The 20,478-nt window shown below is 43.1% G+C and overlaps 1 protein-coding gene across 1 annotated transcript in view; it reads right to left on the reverse strand.

Moving 5' to 3' along the window:
• The window catches only part of LOC140188416 (phosphatidate phosphatase LPIN2-like), a 133,994-nt gene extending 127,678 nt beyond the window's left edge, over nucleotides 1–6,316 (reverse strand). The window contains exons 1-2 of the mRNA XM_072244705.1: nucleotides 6,191–6,316; nucleotides 3,751–3,939 (exon numbers count right to left, since the gene is read on the reverse strand). Coding sequence (XP_072100806.1) covers nucleotides 3,751–3,939; nucleotides 6,191–6,316 — 315 coding nt within the window. The remainder of the gene's footprint in view (nucleotides 1–3,750; nucleotides 3,940–6,190) is intronic.
• Between the last annotated feature and the right edge of the window lie 14,162 nt (nucleotides 6,317–20,478).

Genomic DNA, 20,478 nt, shown 5'->3' on the forward strand with positions numbered 1-20,478 from the left:
CACCTACCTATCCTCCCTCACTCACTCTGCCTGCAAGCTTTCTCCCTTTGTGAGCCAACCACCACTTCCTCGATCTTTTTAGTTCGGTTCCCACCCCCAGCAATTTTAGTTTAAACTCTCCCCAATAGCCTTAGCAAACCTCCCCTCAGATTCAAGTGCAACCCATTCTTTTTTTACAGGTCACGCCTGCCTCCAAAGAGGTCCCAATAATCCAGACATCTGAATCCCTGCCCCAATCCCTTAGCCATGCATTTATCCTCCACCTCACTCTGTTCCTATACTCACTGTCGCATGGCACAGGCAGTAATCCCAAGATTACTACCTTTAAAGTCCTGCTTCTCAGCTTCTTTCCTAACTCCCTGTAGTCTATTTTCATGACCTCCTCCCTTTTCCAATCTATGTCATTGGTACCAATATGTACCACGACCTCAGGATGTTCACCTTCCTACTTCAGGATATCGTGAACGTGACCAGAAGCATCCTGGACCTTAGCCTGAGATGGAAGCTACCACACAATTGCAGAAAAGCAGCATCCATTATTAACAACTCCCACCATCTAGGACATGTTGTCTTCTCCCTGCTGCCATCAAGAAGCTAGAGCAGGACTCCTGGGATTCACACCACCAGGTTCAGGAACAGTTACTACCCCTCAACCATCAGGCTGCTGAAACAAAGGAGATAATTTCTCTCAACTTCTTTGCCCCAACATTGAAATCTTCCCACAACTAACATTCCCTTTCCAAAGACTCATCTCATGTTCGATATTCATTACTTATTTAATTATTTATTATAATTTCTTTTTCTATTTGCATTTTGTCATCTTCCGCACTCTGGTTGAACACCCAAGTTGAGCAGTCTTCCACTAATTCTGTTTTAGTTACTCTTCTATAGATTTATTGAGTATGCTGACAAGAAAATGATTCTCAGGGTTGCATATGGTGATATGCCTTGAACTTTGGAAAAGGCATTTTATCATTTTCCTTGAGTCATTTTAAGAACAGAAGAACCAAGGGTCAAATTCCGTGATGTCCCAACTCTTAGTTTTCATCCCAGAAAACATTAAAAACTTTTGGCTTCATGAATACATGAATATATGAAGAGAATACAGTCAAAAATTAGTACATTGCCCACCACAGAAGGGTTTATGATTTTATAATCGAATTAACTCCATGTAACAAAACTGAGTAAAGATGGCGCCAAACTGTGGTCCCCATTGAAATTGTGGCTCAGACTTAGTTGATTTTAGGTTTTTTTTTATTTCAAAGAATCAGAGATGGTTTTGGGGACAGAGAGAGGAGTTAGCGGGTCAGGTTAGGATTTAAGGACAGCAATGTGGGGAATTAGAGCACAGGCAGGAATCTAAGCCTCTGCTCCATGTTCAAAGTCCAGCAACGTTACGTGGCTGGACGTCAGGCCAACGGAGCAGCGAAAGTATAGGTGTCCCCCGCTTTCCGAATGTTCACTTTACGAAACCTCACTCTTACAAAAGACCTACATTAGTTACCTATTTTCACTAACAGAAAGTGTTTTCACAGTTACGAAAAAAGGCAGCGTGCGAAAAAAGCAGCTGCTTCTCCCCCGGAACTGCATTCTAGCCGGCATTGCTTAAACACGTGCCTGTGAGCAGCTGTTATGAGTTCTAAGGTATCGGAAAAGCCTAAAAGAGCTCGTAAGGGTATTATACTTAGTGTAAAACTAGACATAATTAAACGTTTCGATCGTGATGAACGAAGCAAGGACAAAGTGAGTTTGGCTTGTCGAAGCTGAAGATGATGATGTTGAAGAGGTTTTGGCATCCCATGGCTAAGAACTGATTGATGAAGAGCTGATGTAATTGGAAGAGGAAAAGATAACAATCGAAACCGAATGCAGTAGCGAACGGCCCGAAAATGAAGTCGTCCAGGAACTGAACGTGAAGTAACTGTGTGAGATTTTCGCTGCAATGATAAGGAACGACTTTAAATTTGAAAGGGTACGTCGGTTTAGGGCATATTTGCAAGATGGCTTGAGTGCTTACAAAGAATCGTATGATAGAAAAATGCACGAGGCTAGCAGTCAAGCATACTGTCGTTTTTCAAGCCTTCCACATCAGCCACAGCAGGCAACGAACCTCGACCTTCGACATCGAGGCAGGCAGACATAGAAGATGACCTGCCTGCCCTGATGGAAACAGATGATGATGAGATGACACCCCAGTTTCCCACCATCCCAACCCCCGGTCTGTGGACAGATACTGATTCGCGGGGAGTGCACTGGTAGCCGGGAGGCACCCAGCATATCTTTAAGAAAAAAAGCCAAAATAAACAAGCTAATTAATTAGGTGCCGCCCAGCACGTAAATGTCGGCCCTGATCAGAGGCGATTGCCGATCGCGTCACCTCTGATCTGGGCCAATGTTTATGTGCCAGGCGGCACCTAATTAATTAGCTTGTTTATTTCGGCTTTTTCTTAAAAATGTGCTGGGTGCGTCCCGGCCACCGCTGCACTACTGCATGCTTTACAGATTGGTATCGGTCAGCAGCCTGGAGGGTGGGGGCCACTGCACTACCCCAATCTCCGACAACTCAGCCTAACACACCATCATCAGTGTGCTCTGCGCTGTCTTCCCAATTCTGGTAAGTGATACTACACTGTACATACATTATTTCTACTTTATATAGGCTGTGTATTTTTATGCATTATTTGGTATGATTCGGCAGCTTCATAGCTTAAAGGTTACCGGAGAGAGTGTTTTTGCCAAGAGTGCTTGCGTGAGATTTTCGCTACGGAGAACAGTGCAGGCAATGATTGTAGGGAAGTATTTCTACTTTATATAGGCTGTGTATTTATCATATCATTCCTGCTTTTACTATATTTTACTGTTATTTTAGGTTTTGTGTGTTATTTGGTATGATTTGGTAGGTTACCTTTGGGTCTGCGAATGCTCACAAATTTTTCCTATATAAATAGTAATTGCTTCTTCGCTTTATGACATTCCGGCTTACGAACTGTTTCATAGGAACGCGCTACCTTCGGATGGGCGGGGGAAACCTGTATTCAGGGTCCCATTACTGATGAGTTCAGAGTTCGAAGCCTGGAGTTTGAGTCCTCAAGCAAGTATCTCATTTGTCATCATCAGCAAGTCCTGAGTTGATACTGAAGATGGAATCTTAAAGGGTCAATCGGAAGTCCAGCAGTCGAGGTCTGATAGCCGGAGCTGTGTCTGAGAATCTCTGGAGAAGTCAATGTCATAATATCTGTGAATCCATGCGTCCACTGTAGGCTGACAGCCAAAGGAGACCTGTCCTGGGGTTAGAAGACTGTATGTGCGTATGTGGGAGGGAGGGAGGAAGGAATGAGGCTTGTTTTGCTATGTTACTTTGTCACTTGTTATGTTGTGTTGTATTGTTCTGTTTAGCATGTTAGGCATGCTAAGTTGGTGCCAGAATGCATGGCGACACTTATGGGAAGGCCCCATAGCATACTTGGTGTGTTGGTTGTTAACACAAACACATTTCAGTTTTGATGTACATGTGAGAAACAAATCTGAATTACATTTCCTTATAAATATTGAAAGAAGCCAATTCAGCTACCAAACAGTTGCTGACTTTCAGAGCAGTCCCTATCAGTCTCTTTTCCCGACACATTTCCTGCAACTTATTTTCCCTCACATATCTCTTATAATAAGCTGATAAAGAGTTTGACAAGTGAAAGTTTGTTTATTCATTCCCTTCAACATAACATTTATTAACAATAAAAATTGGGAACCTACCACATTTTCTTTTGACCGAAGTACCCCAAGCTTTCCAAAACGAACGTGAAATGGTGAACACTGGTACGTGCCATCCTGCTGCTTAACCACGATGACATCGATACACCCAGAGAGTGTTGCAGGATTCAACCCCTTGTACAATTCCTTGACTGTTACCAGCAACTGTCCAACATAGTTCATGGTTTGTGACTGAAAGGAAAACACAAAGGTAAAAATACACATTCAACTGAACTTATTAATTTTGTGCACATGGCCTATTCCCATTGCAATGCAAAACCCTGACCACACCAATAAACAGTGTGAAAGATATGCACATTACACAGAATTGTGCACATTTATGAAAACTCAATTTGCCCATTTCAGCAAGTACACATGCTGTGAGAATTAGGATGTATAAATTATAGCACAGCTCACTTAGACCACTGCAAGATTATACTGATTAACTAGTTTGAATGGTATACAGTGGCATGCAAAAGTTTGGGCACCCCGGTCAAAATTTCTGTTACTGTGAATAGTTGAGTAGAAGATGAACTGATCTCCAAAAGTCATAAAGTTAAAGATGAAACATTCTTCTGAACATTTTAAGCAAGATTATTGTATTATTTTTGTTTTGTACAATTTTAGAGTGAAAAAAAAGGAAAGGAGAACCATGCAAAAGTTTGGGCACGCCAAGAGATTTGAGCTCTCAGATAACTTTTACCAAGGTCTCAGACCTTAATTAGCTTGTTAGGACTATGGCTTGTTCGCAATTATCATTAGAAAAGGCCAGGTGATGCAAATTTCAAAGCTTTATAAATACCCTGACTCCTCAAACCTTGTCCCAACAATCAGCAGCCATGGGCTCCTCTAAGTAGCTGCCTAGCAATCTGAAAATTAAATGACGCCCACAAAGCAGGAGAAGGCTATAAGAAGGTAAGTGTTTTCAGGTAGCCATTTCCTCAGTTTGTAATGTAATTAAGAAATAGCAGTTAATAGGAATGGTGGCGGTCAAGTTGAGGTCTGGAAGACCAAGAAAACTTTCAGAGAGAAATGCTCGTAGAATTGCTAGAAAGGCAAATCAAAACACCCATTTGACTGCAAAAGACCTTTAGGAAGATTTAGCAGACTCTGGAGTGGTGGTGCACTGTTTTACTGTGCAGCAACACCTGCACAAATATGACCTTCATGAAAGAGTCATCAGAAGAAAAACTTTCCTGCGTTCTCACCACAAAATTCAGCGTCAGAAGTTTGCAAAGGAACATCTAAACATGCCTAATGCATTTTGGAAACAAGTCCTGTGGACTGATGAAGTTAAAATAGAACTTTTTGGCCGCAATGAGCAAAGGTATGTTTGGAGAAAAAAGGGTGCAGAACTTCATGAAAAGAACAACTCTCCAACTGTTCAGCATGGGGATGGATCAATCATGCTTTGGGCTTGTATTGCAGCCAGTGGCACGGGGAATATTCCACTGGAAGAGGGAAGAATGAATTCAATTAAATACCAGCAAATTCTGGAAGCAAACATCACACCATCTGTAAAAAAGCCAAAGATGAGAACAGGATGGCTTCTACAACAGGATAGTGATCCTAAACACCTCAAAATCCACAATGTACTACCTCAAGAGGTGCAAGCTAAAGGTTTTGCCATGGCCCTCATAGTCCTCCAACTTAAACGTCATCAAAAATCTGTGGATAGACCTCAAAAGAGCAGTGCATGCAAGACGGCCCAAGAATCTCACAGAACTAGAAGCCTCTTGCAAGGAAGAATGGGCGAAAATTCCCCAAACAAGAATTGAAAGACTCTTAGCTGGCTACAGAAAGCGTTTACAAGCTGTGATATTTGCCAAAAGGGGTGTTACTAAGTACTGACCATGCAGGGTGCCCGAACTTTTGCTTCGGGCCCTTTTTCTTTTTTATTTTGAAACTCTAAAATATGGAAATAAAAAGTAATCTTGCTTAAAGTATTAAAGAAATGTGTAATCTTTAACTTTACGCCTTTTAGAAATCAGGTCATCTTTTACTAGCTTAGCTATTCACAGTAACAGAAATTTTGACCAGGGTGCCCAGACTTTTGCATGCCACTGTATGTACCTGAACAAAATCAACAAAAAATCTGGAAGTGAAAAGGAACACTACCCTACAGTGCAAAAGTACAGTTCAAATAATATAATGCAAAGTTTTAAAATCAAACTATCAATTTCTCAAAAAGAAACCAAAATTCACTGACTAATAGATGTAACAGAATATTCCAACTATAATTTCTTAAACAAAGTTGCTTGGCACTAGTAACTTTTAATGTTAAACCAACATTAAACTAAATAATATTAGGACTTGGAAGGTCCTTGATACCTCCCTGTGCAACTGGATCATTGATCTCCTTACTTGCAGATCCCAGTTATGCAGATTGGCAACATGTCCATCAGCACAGGTGCACAAGACTATGCTTTGCCCCCTACTCTACTTGCTTTATACTTCTGGTTATATAGCTAAGTACACCTCCGTAAGTTCCAGCCGGTGGTGTAGTGGCATCCGCCCTGGATTTAGAGAAGAGTGGTCCAGGTTGGCTTCTTGCACGTTTTCCATCCATTCTGGGTTCAGCACTCAGCTAGCAACTCAACCTCATACAAAAAAAAACAGGCAAATGCTAAAAGAAATAACGAGTTTGCTGCCCGATGCACATGGAGAGGAACAACAAACAAAAAGCACCTCTAATGTTGTATTTAAGTTTGCTGACAACATCACAGTTGTTAGTCAAATCAAAGATGGTGATGAATCAGCATTATAGGGTGCTTCAACAACAACCTCTCACTCAATGTCAGCAAAACCAAAGAGAACATTGACTGCGGGAGAAAGAAATTGGAGGTCCATGAACCAGTCCACATTAGGGGATTGGAGGTGGAAAGGCTCAGTAACTTGAAACTCGCTGTCATTATCCTTTCAGAGGATCTGTCCCGGGACCATCATGCAAGTGCCATTACAAAAAAGGCACAACAGCACTTATAATTTCTTAGAAGTTTGCATGGATTCATTCAGTATGTTACTAAAACATTTGACAAACTTCTATTGATGCACAGTATAAAGTATTCTAACTTTCCCAGGTATGAGACACCAAAGGCCAGGAAAGGAAAAGTCTACAAAAAGTTGTGGATACAATCTAGTCCTTTACAGTAAAATCCCGTCTCACCATTGAGTAGATTAGATTAGATTCAACTTCATTGTCATTGTACCGAGTACAGATACAAAGCCAATGAAATGCAGTTAGCATCTGACCAGAAATGCAAAGAATAGTGTTATTTACAAAATAACTGCGAATAAAAAGTAAGTGCTACAACACACAAATATGGAAGTACTGAGACAGTACAATATGGTGCAATACTGCTTAGTGCTGTGATGTGAGGTTCAGCAAGGTCACAGCCTCAGGGAAGAAGTTCTTCCTGTGCCTGCTGGTGTGGGAACGGAGGCTCCTGTAGCGCCTACCGGATGGGAGGAGAGTAAAAAGTCCATGGTTAGGGTGAGGTGTATCCTTGATAATGCTTTTCCCCTGCCCAGGCAGTGTTTATGGTAGATGTTCTCAATGGTGGGCAAAATGGTGGGCAATTGGGTGCCGATAATCCGCTGGACAGTTTTCACCACACGCTGGAGTGCTTTGTGGTCCGATACGGGACAATTGCCAAACCACACAGAGGCGCAGTTGGTGAGTATGCTCTCAATGGTACAGTGGTAAAAGTCCGTCATTATCCTGGGACAGAGGTGAGCATTCTTGATGCTCCGCAGGAAATAAAGGCGCTGTTGTGCCTTTTTGATCAGGATGCAGGAGTTCAGGGATCAGGTGAGATCCTTGGAAATGTAGACACCAAGGAATTTGAAGCTTGATACATGCTCCACTACAGCTCCGTTGATGTAGATGGGCACATGAGTGTTGCTTCTAGCATGCCTGAAGTCCACAATGATCTCCTTGGTCTTCTGGGTGTTAAGGACCAGGTTGTTGTTGGTCCACCACGGGGCCAGGTGCTGGACCTCGTCCCTGTAGGCTGTCTCGTCATCACCTCTGATTAGGCCAACCACCGTAGTGTCACCTGCGAACTTGATTATGGAGCTAGAACCATGTACAGGAATGCAGTCATAGGTGAAAAGGGAGTACAGAAGAGGGCTCAGCACACAGCCCTGAGGCACGCCGATGTTCAGGGTGAGAGTGGAGGAGAAGAGGTTGTCTAACTTAACTGATTGAGGTCTGTTAGTCAGAAAGTCAAAGGTCCAATTGCAGAGGGATGAGCTGATACCAAGCTAGCTAAGTTTGGCGATCAGCTTGGAGGGGATCACAGTATTGAATGCCGAACTAAAGTCAAGGAACAGCATTCTGACCCAAGCGTTGGGGCTGTCCAGGTGGGTCAGGGCAGAATGAAGTACCGTGGAGATGGCGTCCTCTGTTGACCTGTTGGTACGATAAGCAAATTGATGGGGTCCAGGGTAGTGGGCAGACAGGATTTCAGATGTGGTAGAACCAGTCTCTCAAAGCACTTTGCAGTGATGGGGGTGAATGCAACTGGGTGGAAGTCACTCAGGCCCGAGGCAGTGGAATGCTTCGGCACTGGCACGATGGTGGTGATTTGAAGCTTGTGGGGACAACTGCCTGGGCCAGGGACAGATTAAAAATGTCCGTGAAGACCCTGGCCAACTGCCCTGCACAGACTCTGAGCACACGGCCAGGTATTCCATCCGGACCAGCTGCCTTCCGTACATTCACCCTGCTCAGGGTGGCGTAAACATCGGAGGTGGAAAGTGAGAGAGGCAGTTCAGCAGGTGGGAGATCCGCTTTGAGGGTGACCCCCTTGTTCTCTCGGTCAAAGCAAGCATAGAAGCACGTGAGCTCATCCGGGGGGGGGGGGGGGGGGAAGCAGAGCTGGAAGGGGGCACAGTACTAGATGGTTTGAAGTCTGTAATGACCTGTATGATATGCCAGATGCGCCGGGGGTCTGAGGAGTTGAAATGCTCCTCGATTCTCTGTTTGTATATGTGTTTAGCCTGAGAGATTCCCCTCCTCAGGTTGGCCCTGGCTGAGCTGTAAGCCCCCCGGTCTCCACACCTGAAGGCTGAATCTCTAGCTTTGGGCAGGAGGTGAACTTCTCTTCATCCATGGTTTCTAATTGGGGAGAACTTTTATTTGTTTTTGTGATGTCACTCTATCTACACACTTGTTGATATGCTCAAGGACAGAGTTGGTATATAAATCAGTGTTAATCTGAGAGTCTGTGGTGGTATGGGCAGCAAACGTGCTCCAGTCTGTGTGCTGGAATTGGTGCTGAAGAGCAGAGTCAGCCCCCTCCAGCCAGATCTTAATAGTCCTCATTGTGGGTTTCACACGTTTAATGACCGGGCTATACTTGAGAAGCAGAAACAGTGAAAGATGGTTGGACTGACCCAGGTGGGGGAGGGTAGTGGCTTTGTAAGTGTCAACCACATTTGTGTAGACATAATCTAAGGTTTTATTACCCCTTGTGGTGCATGATACATTTTGGTAAAATCTTGGAAGCACGGTACGTAGGTTATAATGATTAAAGACCCCAGCGACAATAAAGGCTCCGCCTGGATGCAACACACATCAAAGTTGCTGGTGAACGCAGCAGGCCAGGCAGCATCTCTACGAAGAGGTACAGTCGACGTTTCGGGCTGAGACCCTTCGTCAGGACTAACTGAAGGAATATTCTCAGTATTAATTATGTTTATTTTATTTGCACAATTGTCTTCTTTTGCACATTGCCAGTCTGTAAGTGTAACTTCTCAAAAATTCCGTTGTATTTCTTTATTTTCCTGCAAATACCTACAAGAGTCCCAAGGTAGCATATAGTAACATATGTAATTTGACTCATCTTCATCTGGATTTTTATTCCAACTAAATTGCAATTGTAACATTTTATTCATATCCTGCATTCAAGTCCTACTCATCTGAAACTGAATTTCATTAATTTGATCTACACAGATTCTGCTTATAACAAGTGCAAATGTTTAGGAAGACTGGTTACATTAGGGTTCTGCTCATGAAAAACATCTGTAACCTGATTTTTCTTCAAGTCAGATATACAAGTTTTCTTTAGCTGCCCGTACAGGATTTACGCTGCATTGAAAAAAAAATCAGCCCCAACTATTTTCACATTTTACTGCCTCATTTTCTAAATATAAAATATATTTAAGATTTTTTAGCTAATCTACAAAACATTGTGCATAGTCAAATCAAAAGAAAAATTCCAAACCCTCTCAACAATTTACTAGAAATTAAAACCAAAATTAGGAGGCTGAAATAGAATTCATAACGGAGACCAACATCCGGTGCTGCTGGCAGATCATCAACTCGGTGAAAGGATCTTTGGTCGGCCCGAAACTTGATGATCTACCAGCACATGGAGAGGTCCGTGGGAGAATGCTGCCGACTAGCACATTCTCGGTTGCAGGAGTACGTGCTGAGGGACGCACTGAAACTCGGTGCAGCCACCGTAAGGGCCCGGTGGGGAAGGACCACAGTATAGGTTTCTTCAGCCGCGGGAGTGGGAGGGGTTAGGTGGCAGGGAGTATACCCCTCAACAATGATGTGGTAAGGTGAACAACTGGAGTGCCACGTGGATGACCATAAGTATGGATATGTACAGACTATAATGGAAATGTATGTAAAGGATGGGAAGTTATTGAATGGTTTATTGTACATAATTTTATTTTTGAATAAAGTGTATTTTGAAATTTAAAAAAATTACTACACTAACTTTCCTCCGGTGTAATATATAGCATTACCTTACCAACTCACCCAATTTGTTGTTGTATAAAATTGAAGGATCACCTGTTTTCAATGAATTCATAAGATTAAATACCCCCTCCCTGTAATTTTTCAACAGACCAAACCAAAATCTGGACAAAAGAGCATTCAAGACAAGTCAGGAAAATAATAATAGAGAAGGGAAAGAGTACAAATCTGGGGAAGGGTACAAGACCATCTCAAAAACATTGAACGTACCTCAGAGCACAGTGCAGTCCATCATGTAAAAGTGGAAAAAAAATGAAACCACAGCCACACTACCTAGATCAGCTGCCCCTCTAACTGTAGTCGCCAGAGAAGAATGGCACTTTAAGAGAGGCTACTGTGATACCAGGCTGTGGGTCTACAACCAGGGCTTCTGGTTGGGGAAGTCTACATGATTTTGTGTAGATGTACTCGGCACACTTGTCCATAACAACTGTGGTACATTCATCTAGATCCAGAGTTCTTGAACTGAGTTCCAGTCCACTGACTCAAAGCAATCCTGTAGCCACTCTTCAGCTTCCTATGACCACCTCTTTGTAGTCATCTCCGGAACCTTGTTTTTTGCCTCTGCCTGTATGAAGGTCGGAGGGCAGCCAAGTGATCAGATTTCCTGAAATGCTGTCTAGGCATGGAATGGTAGGCATTCCTAAATGTAGTACATATACCAGTGGCCAAGTGTGCTGGGACCCCTGGTGCTGCAGGTTATACGTTAATGATAAGCGGGCAGAGATTTCTCCAAACAAACCTGAATGAAGACCCCGACAATTATTTGAAATCATTTGGCCTCTAGGATTGTTCACCTGCCACAATTCAACCCCAGCAGTGGGATGAAAATAAATCTACTTAAAGTGTGTACAGATCAAAAATAGTTACTGTAACATATCAGATTTTTAATGGCCAATTCCAGTCATTGTCCCAACACTGCTTATATTAAATGGTAATAATACAGAAGCCTATCACAGCTGCTTGCTTTATAGTAGAAAACTCAAGTTTCCCAAGGGAACATTAAGTTCTCAACACTTTAATGATGTGTTATCCAAATGATGTGTAGCATTATCCAAAATAATAAAGACTCTAAAGGGGCTTTAAAAAAAAACTACTGCTCAATCCAAAGAGGGTGAGAAATTGATAAAACTATTTTGTTTTCTTTAGGAGAAATATTCTTTAAAACAAACACTAAGACACAACAGGTACTGCAGATGCTGGAAATCTAGAGCAACACACAATGTGTTGGAGGATCTTAGCAGGTCAGATAGCATCAATGGATGGGAATAAACAGTCGACATTTTGGGCAGAGACTCATCATCAGGATTGGAAAGGAAGGAGGAGGGGAAGAAGTCAGAATAAGGTGGTGGAGAGGAGGGAGGGAAGAGAGGAAGATGGCAGGTGATATGTGAAACCAGAAGAGGGTGAGAGGGTGATGTAAAGAGCTAGGAAGTCAATTGGTGGAAGAGATAAAGCACTGGAGAAGCGGGGAACTAAACAGAGGACAAATGGAAGAAAGGGAAGGGGGGGAGAAAGAGGTGGTGATGGGCAGGTTAGAAGAGAATATATGAGAGGGAAACAAGAATGGGGGATGGTGAAGGAGAGGAGGACGGTCAATTACTGGAAGTTCAAGAAATTGATGTTCATGCTACCAGGTTGGAGGCTACCTAGATGGAATACAAGATGTTTCTCCTCCAACCTGAGTGTGGCCTCATTGCAGCAGTAGAGGAGGCCATGGTCTGACATGTCAGAATGGAAATGGGAAGTAGAATTGAAATGGGTGGCCACGGGGAAATCCTGCTTTTTGTGGACACACCAGGAGTACCATATACAGTAGATGACCCTAACAGACTTGCAGGTGAAGTGTCATCTCACCTGGAAGCTCTGTTTGGGGCCCTGAATGGTAGTGAGAGAAAAGGTGCGGGGACAGGTGTGGCACTTGTTCCGCTTGCAAGGATAAGTGCCAGGAGGGAGATCAGTGGGGAAGGATGAGTGGACAAGGGTATCACGTAGGGAGCAGCCCCTGTGGAAAGTGCAAAGTGGAGAGGAGGGAATGATGTGCTTGGTGGTGGGATCCAGTTGGAGATGGTGGAAGTTACAGAAAATTGCATGCTGGATGCAGAGGCTTGTAGGGTGGTAGGTGAGGACAGAAGGAACCCTATCCTTGGTGGGAGGATGGGATGAAGACAGATACGTGCGAAATGGAAGAGATGTGGGTGAGGGCAGCATTGATGGTGGAGGAAGGGAAGTTTTTTTTGTCAATTATCAGACTTATTTAAAGTTTAATTTCTAGTCACATAATGGCATCAGAATGGTGTGAGATTTCTTTCTTCTTGCAATACAGTGCAGAATAGGCCCTTCGAGCCACACAGCCCAGCAACCCCTGATTTAACACTAGACAACTTATAATGACCAACTAACCTACCAACTCGTGCATCTTTAGACTGTGGAAGGAAACCCACGTGATCGTGGGGAGAGCATACAAACTCCTTACAGACAATGCTGGGAATTGGACCCTGGTCAATGGTACTGCAAAGTACTGTATAAACAACTTTGCTACTGTGCCATGTTAGCACTTTAAGTAACTCAAGCCATGCCAAATATTTGAAAACACAGAATAATGTACTTCAGCTTTTCAAATGTCAAGATAAAAGACAATTAATTTTAAAAATCACAATTTTAACAAACTGGTTATCTAATATATTAATCATCTCACACCAACCAAAGAGACACAAATATTGACTTGATTCCAAAAATCAATCTGAATATACTATTCAGAAAAGCAATCTTTAAGGGCCAGAGCTTTCATGTGTTATCCAACATATTTATTAGTGACAGTTAATTAAATAGAACAGCACCATTGGGAATAGCAAAGACAGTGGATAATTGAAGCAAAACCAAAACAAACAAATAGGAATTAACAAGGAACACACATCAAAGTTGCTGGTGAATGCAGCAGGCCAGGCAGCATCTCCAGGAAGAGGTGCAGTCGACGTTTCAGGCCGAGACCCTTCGTCAGGACTAACTGAAGGAAGAGTGAGTAAGGGATTTGAAAGTTGGAGGGGGAGGGGGAGATCTCACTCCTGCATCTTACATCTGCTCTCACTCCATCCTCCCGCCACCCCACTAGGAATAGGGTTCCCCTGGTCCTCACCTACCACCCCACCAGCCTCCGGGTCCAACATATTATTCTCCGTAACTTCCGCCACCTCCAACGGGATCCCACCACTAAGCACATCTTTTCCTCCCCCCCCCCCCTGCATTCCGCAGGGATCGCTCCCTACGCAACTCCCTTGTCCATTCGTCCCCCCCATCCCTCCCCACTGATCTCCCTCCTGGCACTTATCCGTGTAAGCAGAACAAGTGCTACACATGCCCTTACACTTCCTCCCTTACCACCATTCAGGGCCCCAAACAGTCCTTCCAGGTGAGGCAACACTTCACCTGTGAGTCGACTGGGGTGATATACTGTGTCCGGTGCTCCCGATGTGGGTTTTTATATATTGGCGAGACCCGACGCAGACTGGGAGACCGCTTTGCTGAACATCTGCGCTCTGTCCGCCAGAGAAAGCAGGATCTCCCAGTGGCCACACATTTTAATTCCACATCCCATTCCCATTCTGACATGTCTATCCACGGCCTCCTCTACTGTAAAGATGAAGCCACACTCAGGTTGGAGGAACACCACCTTATATTCCGTCTGGGTAGCCTCCAACCTGATGGCATGAACATCGACTTCTCTAACTTCCGCTAAGGCCCCACCTCCCCCTCGTACCCCATCTGTTACTTATTTTTATGCACACATTCTTTCTCTCACTCTCCTTTTTCTCCCTCTGTCCCTCTGAATATACCTCTTGCCCATCCTCTGGGTCCCCCCCCCTTGTCTTTCTTCCCGGACCTCCTGTCCCATGATCCTCTCGTATCCCCTTTTGCCAATCACCTGTCCAGCTCTTGGCTCCATCCCTCCCCCTCCTGTCTTCTCCTATCATTTTGGATCTCCCCCTCCCCCTCCAACTTTCAAATCCCTTACTCACTCTTCCTTCAGTTAGTCCTGACAAAGGGTCTCGGCCTGAAACGTCGACTGCACCTCTCCCTAGAGATGCTGCCTGGCCTGCTGCGTTTACCAGCAACTTTGATGTGTGTTGCTTGAATTTCCAGCATCTGCAGAATTCCTGTTGTTTTAGGAATTAACAAAGGACAATTTATCATTGGCATTTGGTTTCATTTTCAAGTTCCTCTCAATGCATCGGTGTTTAGTAAATGCTCAAAGACAGGGTGTGTGGAGAGGTGGTGTCGTCATTTTTGTTAAGGGCATTGAAAAGCATCTAAAAGAGGATGTGGCTGAAGTCTCAAGATTAAAAGGTAGAAAATGTAAGTTGAATGTTAAGGTTCAATAATGTTATACACAGAAGGGTAGAAGCATAGCACTGGAACAAACTTTGCTCTCAGCAGTAAACAGATGGGGCAATTCATATTCTTCAAATCACCTACAGGGTTTTCACAAAAGGTGCATTATCACACAACAATTCACTACTGCATACACTCATAGTAACAAGCTCTCAAACATCACATGACCATAAGTATCACCATGTCAGAAAGCACAGGAGCCTCCAAGGGTTGCAAAACTGCTCATTCTTGAAGGATGCTTCTTGAAGCAGCAATAAATGAAAGACGATTGCATTTCAGTTGCGCTATGCACTCTTGTAGAAAGATTTTGGTTATGGACAAGAGTAGAAAGGAAAGCTTGTCGAGAAGAAAGAAGCCAATTAAGTTGCAGGTATTTGTAATGATGCCTCTTCAACTGTAACGAAAGTCATAACCTAGAAGAATAAAGTATCACTCATCTGCTTAGTACAAATACCAATTTAACTATTCAGCACCATACTAACCAGCAGCAGCATCGTCCACAATAACTCCAGGCTAGTAGGAAAAAGCACCATAAGTGCTATGTCAATAGTGGCCATGCATGTTAGACTCTCACCAATTGTGTCCATTGTTTCATAAGAAATATTCTGCAGTCAAAAAGATCAAGTTGAAATTTTGGGTCTAAATCATACATCCTGATAGGGAAGAAAGAGTAAAGTATAAAGCAGTACAAATGAGGTGTGGGATAGAGACAGATAGGTAATGGGTGGAACTAGATGGAGAGGGGAAAAGCAGATGGACTCATGCCAGGGAGGGAGAATAGAAGTAAACACAGAGAGAAGAAAACTAGGTGCAAGGGCAAATGTGTATGGGAAGAAAATACCAGAAGTATGTGTTGGCCAAAACTGGAAATTTTTATGTTCATACCTATGGGTTGCAAAGCTCAACATAGAATTTGTTCTTTCAGCTGCAATAGAGGTGGCAAAAGACAGACAAATCAGTGTGGCAGTGGAAATGACATTTTGGTCAGCATTTCTTTCATTCTCCCTCCCTACCTTACCAGAGAGAACAATCGTGTTCTCCTGGTTTTCAACTTTCATCCAACATCATCCTCTCCTATTTCTACCATCTCCAAAGTGATTCCACCACCCATGACAATTTCCCCTCTTTCCTGCCCCCCCCCACCGACCAAGCCCCGATTTCTACAGGAACCAATCACTTCATAACTCCCTGGTCTGCTCTACCCTCCCAAGCCACTACTACTTGTTCTCTGGCACTTTCCCTTTAACTGGCACATTCTCATCACCATCTAGGGATCTAAACAGCTCCTCTAACCAAATCAACTCCATTTGGTACTCTTTAGTAGCCTCCTCTGCCTTGATTAAACAGAGACTAGGCTATCATTTTTTAGAGCACCTGCTCTCTGCCCACAACAGCCATCTTGATATTGCAGATGTACACCACTTTAATTCTTCTTCACACACCAGCCTGTCTGTTCTGTTTTCTCTATTGCTAATTGGAAGCATGTCTTATATCTCACTTGGGTAGCTTACAACCCAAATGGCATATTCAGGTAGCACATGTCACCATCATTTTCCTCCCATGCACTCACTGATCCACCTAGTTTTCCACTCTCAATGTTCACATTTCCTGTCTGGTTTGATCCATTGTTTACCAGCCTCTATCCTGCCCTTTCATACTGCAATCTTTCCTCTTCCCCAGTCCTGATGAAGCTTCTGACCTGAAGGATCAATTGACACTTTTTTGCCTCTACAGATTCCACTTAACCTGCTGTGTTATTCCAGCACTGCTCTGTTTGATCTTACTACATTACTGGATGCATCTCAATCTCCACTCTAACTGTACACAGCTCTCCCAGCATCAGCCTGCTCCTCCAAGCACGCTATATTCTATGTGCAACGTTGTGGACTGCACAGAAGACCTTCACTATACTTGGTACATTAGCTGGGGTGGGGGGGGGGGGGAGAGGAGTCTTGTCTTGTACTCTCAGTCGCTTCATGCCATGGAAACCAGCATAAAGCACTGGCTTGATGGGCCACAAGACTCGTGACAGACTTTAATCTTTAATCTCAGCTGTCCTCAAAGGCCCACCCAACTATTTTTGTGGTAATCAGCTGAATTCAGAAGGGACAAAGCCAGGACAGAATAGAGCCACCAAAGTCAACAATCAATAGTTTCCCATGAGAGCTCAGAAACAGAGTCAAACAAAATAACAGTTGCAAATGTCAGATTGCTGCTTTATTGCTAGCATGTTTGAAGAGCTCCAGAAAGTCAGTTGTGACATAAAATCCAAAAGTACCAGTTAAGTATCCCAACAGATGATAAAAAAAGGAATTTGCATTTAGTGGCGATTTCCCAATCTGCCCAAAATGCTCCAGTTAGATTCCATTCTGCAAGTACTTAATCAGTTTCTAACTTGACCTATTATGCAGTCAATCCCTCATTACCCACTGTAAAACCCACCCACTTTCTGAATACACAATACCCACTTTCCAGAAAATTACTGGGAAGAATTTTTATTCTAAACATTTCCAATAATATTGCAGAATATAAAAGGATGTGAGCCCACATTTGTACTAGTTACTTTTCCATTGCCTGTAACATTGTGCAGCCTTCAAGATATCACATGATATTTAAAAATTCAGATTGTACAGGAAATGACCATATATGGCATGTCCAGTAAATGTACATTACACAGTTACAGCAACCACAAGCTTTTCCACGTGACAGAAGAGTGAGATTCGGTTATGAGATCCCAACCTTACAAAGCTTCTAGATGGCCAAAGGAATTCCAAATTGTGCATTTGACTGTGTTTGATGTATATAAAAAAATTCTAGGTTATTTACCTTACGTAGGCCTACTGCAAAACAAAACCTCCAATAATCAGTAGCATGCTATACTTAGAAAAAGCTGTAGAGCTTATGTTTCTCACAATGAAACTTTTAAAATATATAGTAGGCAATTAATTGAAAAACTTCCACAGTTGATTTTTAATTGGGGCATCAGGTATGGTACAAACAGGTTTCATAATTAACCACTAGATTCAAATAAAGAAGACAAAAGAACAGGAAGTTACAAATAACAGATTAGCATTTATGGGTGGTGACACTTCAAAAATATCTCTGAACAGTTTCACTTAACTGTAGTCAGTTAATCTTGATTAGGACATTATTATTACCCTATTTACAGTACCATTTCCTTTCATACCTACACCATTTGCTCTCTTATTATGAAACAGGACGTCTACTTCACACATTTAAAAAAAACCTTAGATAAGGCACAAGTGAATTCAAACTGGTTTCAGATACTTTCAATTAAACAGTACCTTTGCCCCTGTCACGAGAATAATAATAATTCAATCCATATAGTTGGGCAATAAAGTTGCATCCAGGGGAGCAAGTGTATTGTTTGTCATGCAGATCAATCAATAACTTTGTACAGTCTAACCAAACTAGTGATCCTTTAAAAGGGCAATGGCAATTTGATCGATGAACTTGGGGGTCAAAAGGAATTTACAAGTTCAATCAAAAACATCTGAGACATCCTACTCAATTTCTCTTTTGGACCTAGTCTCCATGCTGCATATTTCATGATGACATGGAAACTGTGAGCCTAACTAATGAGCTGACAGCATGTCAATTAGAGAGGCACCAAGTAAATATTCTCTCTGAGTATGCTGCACTTCACCTCCAAAAATCTTCTCTCTGGACTACTGATATTCTACAGGATACATGGGGAACTGTTCAACCCATATTATTCTGTTCCAGAAGCAACACTGTTTCAAGCTGTTAGTGCTACAGCATATTCATAATGTGGAGGTGGCATCCGTTAGTCTCGTGAGACCGTGGATCTGCACCTGGAACGCCTTGCTTCAGTCTGTATTACAGCAGAGTCTGTTGTGGCTGTAGAGGCCCACACACAAGTGACAGTCTCGGCTGCAGCGACTGCACTCGAAGGCACTGTCCTCCAGTGTTGTCTTGGTGCTGTTTTTCCGACGAGTGTGCTTATCTTCAGCAGCGAGCCTCAGCTTCTCTTCTCCTCTTTTTAGACCTCTGCAAAGTTCCAGCCTCCAGTGAGAGCAATTGCTTGTGATGTCCTCCCGCCTCTCAACGTTCATTTTCAATAAGAATGACTTCATGTCTCTCTTGCAGAACGTCTTTGAAACAAAGATGGGGCTGCCCTTGTGCTCTCTGATAGTGTCTACCTCCACACCAGATCGAACGGGAGGCTGTTCAGTCTGTCCCAGCTGAGGGCAAAACCAAGGTTCGTGAAGTACTCATCAGGGACATGTTGTCTGCAGACGATGCGGCACTGGCAACACACTCTGAAGAGCAACTGCAACGCCTCAGGGACAGCTTGTCAACAGCCTGCCAGGACTTCAGCTTAACCATCAGCCTGAAGAAGACCAACGTGTTGGGCCAAGGTGTTCAGCACCCCCCTGCCATTACCATCAACAACTACAAGCTGGAGGTAGTTCACAAGTTTACATACCTTGGCTCCATCATCACGGACAGCCTCTCCCTAGACCCCAAGATCAACAGATGGATCGGATGAGCAGCCTCAACATTCATAATGTATTTTGAACCAAAGTATGTATACATTATACAACCTTGTGATTCGTCTCCTAACAGGAGCCATGAAACAAAGAAACCGTTAAGAACCCATAAAAAAAGAACCAGACACCTAATGTGCAGAGACATAATAACCACGAGCAAATAGTGTTCTGAACTAACGTCCACAAAGCGTGTCCTAGACCCATAGTTCAGTGCAGAGCTGAGTAAATATCGTCGATGGAGACACGTGTGCACAGAAGCAGAGCTCCATTTCTTATTGAATTCTTCACCAAAGCATACACAGAAAGAATCTTCTGGTGCCTGCCCTGAAAATAGAAGCTCTCCAAGTGTCCAGAGAGAACACAGACTACTTTTCAGAGTCAGTGAAGGCAGACATGGATGAAATTCACCACTTTCAAAATGCCATTATTGCCCCTGGCCATTTGCTAACTTTGTTCACTAGCTGCATTGTTTGCACCTACAACTAGTGGACAAAGTTGACTTTGGATCAACATGTTCCCTCGATATTGATAAACTTTTGAATTTAAACTGGGGAGGAACTTGTTTCATTGAATTCGTCCCCAGAATAAAATGGAGAACTTTATTACTGTAGTGCAGTAAATGAGAAATGACAGTATTGACCTGCAAAATACTTGTAAACTTTCAGATACGAATCTTTGTTGGCAGTGTATTATGCAACTGAAATGAGATAAACTGAATTCCAGTTATGTGGACTCTGGTCAATTAAACAACACAGAAGGCAATATAATCTGTTTGTTCAGTCAGCACTAAAATTTCTTTCACATTAATGGGCATGTTGACTTCAACAAACCACACCTCTCCACTACAAGTCCACTCCTCCCATTTTGGAATCTCCTTCTCTATATGACCCTTTAATAACCCCACTGGCCTCCACAATTATTCTTATGATTTCATATTTTCTGCAAATTTGAACTTTGCAGAGTAGGCCTTGGGCCTGCTCTGGGGATTGTGACCCAAGGACTCAATTTGGTTCAGAATGCTGTTGCTTGCTTTTA

The sequence above is a fragment of the Mobula birostris genome, chromosome 1 (genome assembly GCF_030028105.1).
Source record: "Mobula birostris isolate sMobBir1 chromosome 1, sMobBir1.hap1, whole genome shotgun sequence".
NCBI classification, from domain to species: Eukaryota; Metazoa; Chordata; class Chondrichthyes; order Myliobatiformes; family Myliobatidae; genus Mobula; species Mobula birostris.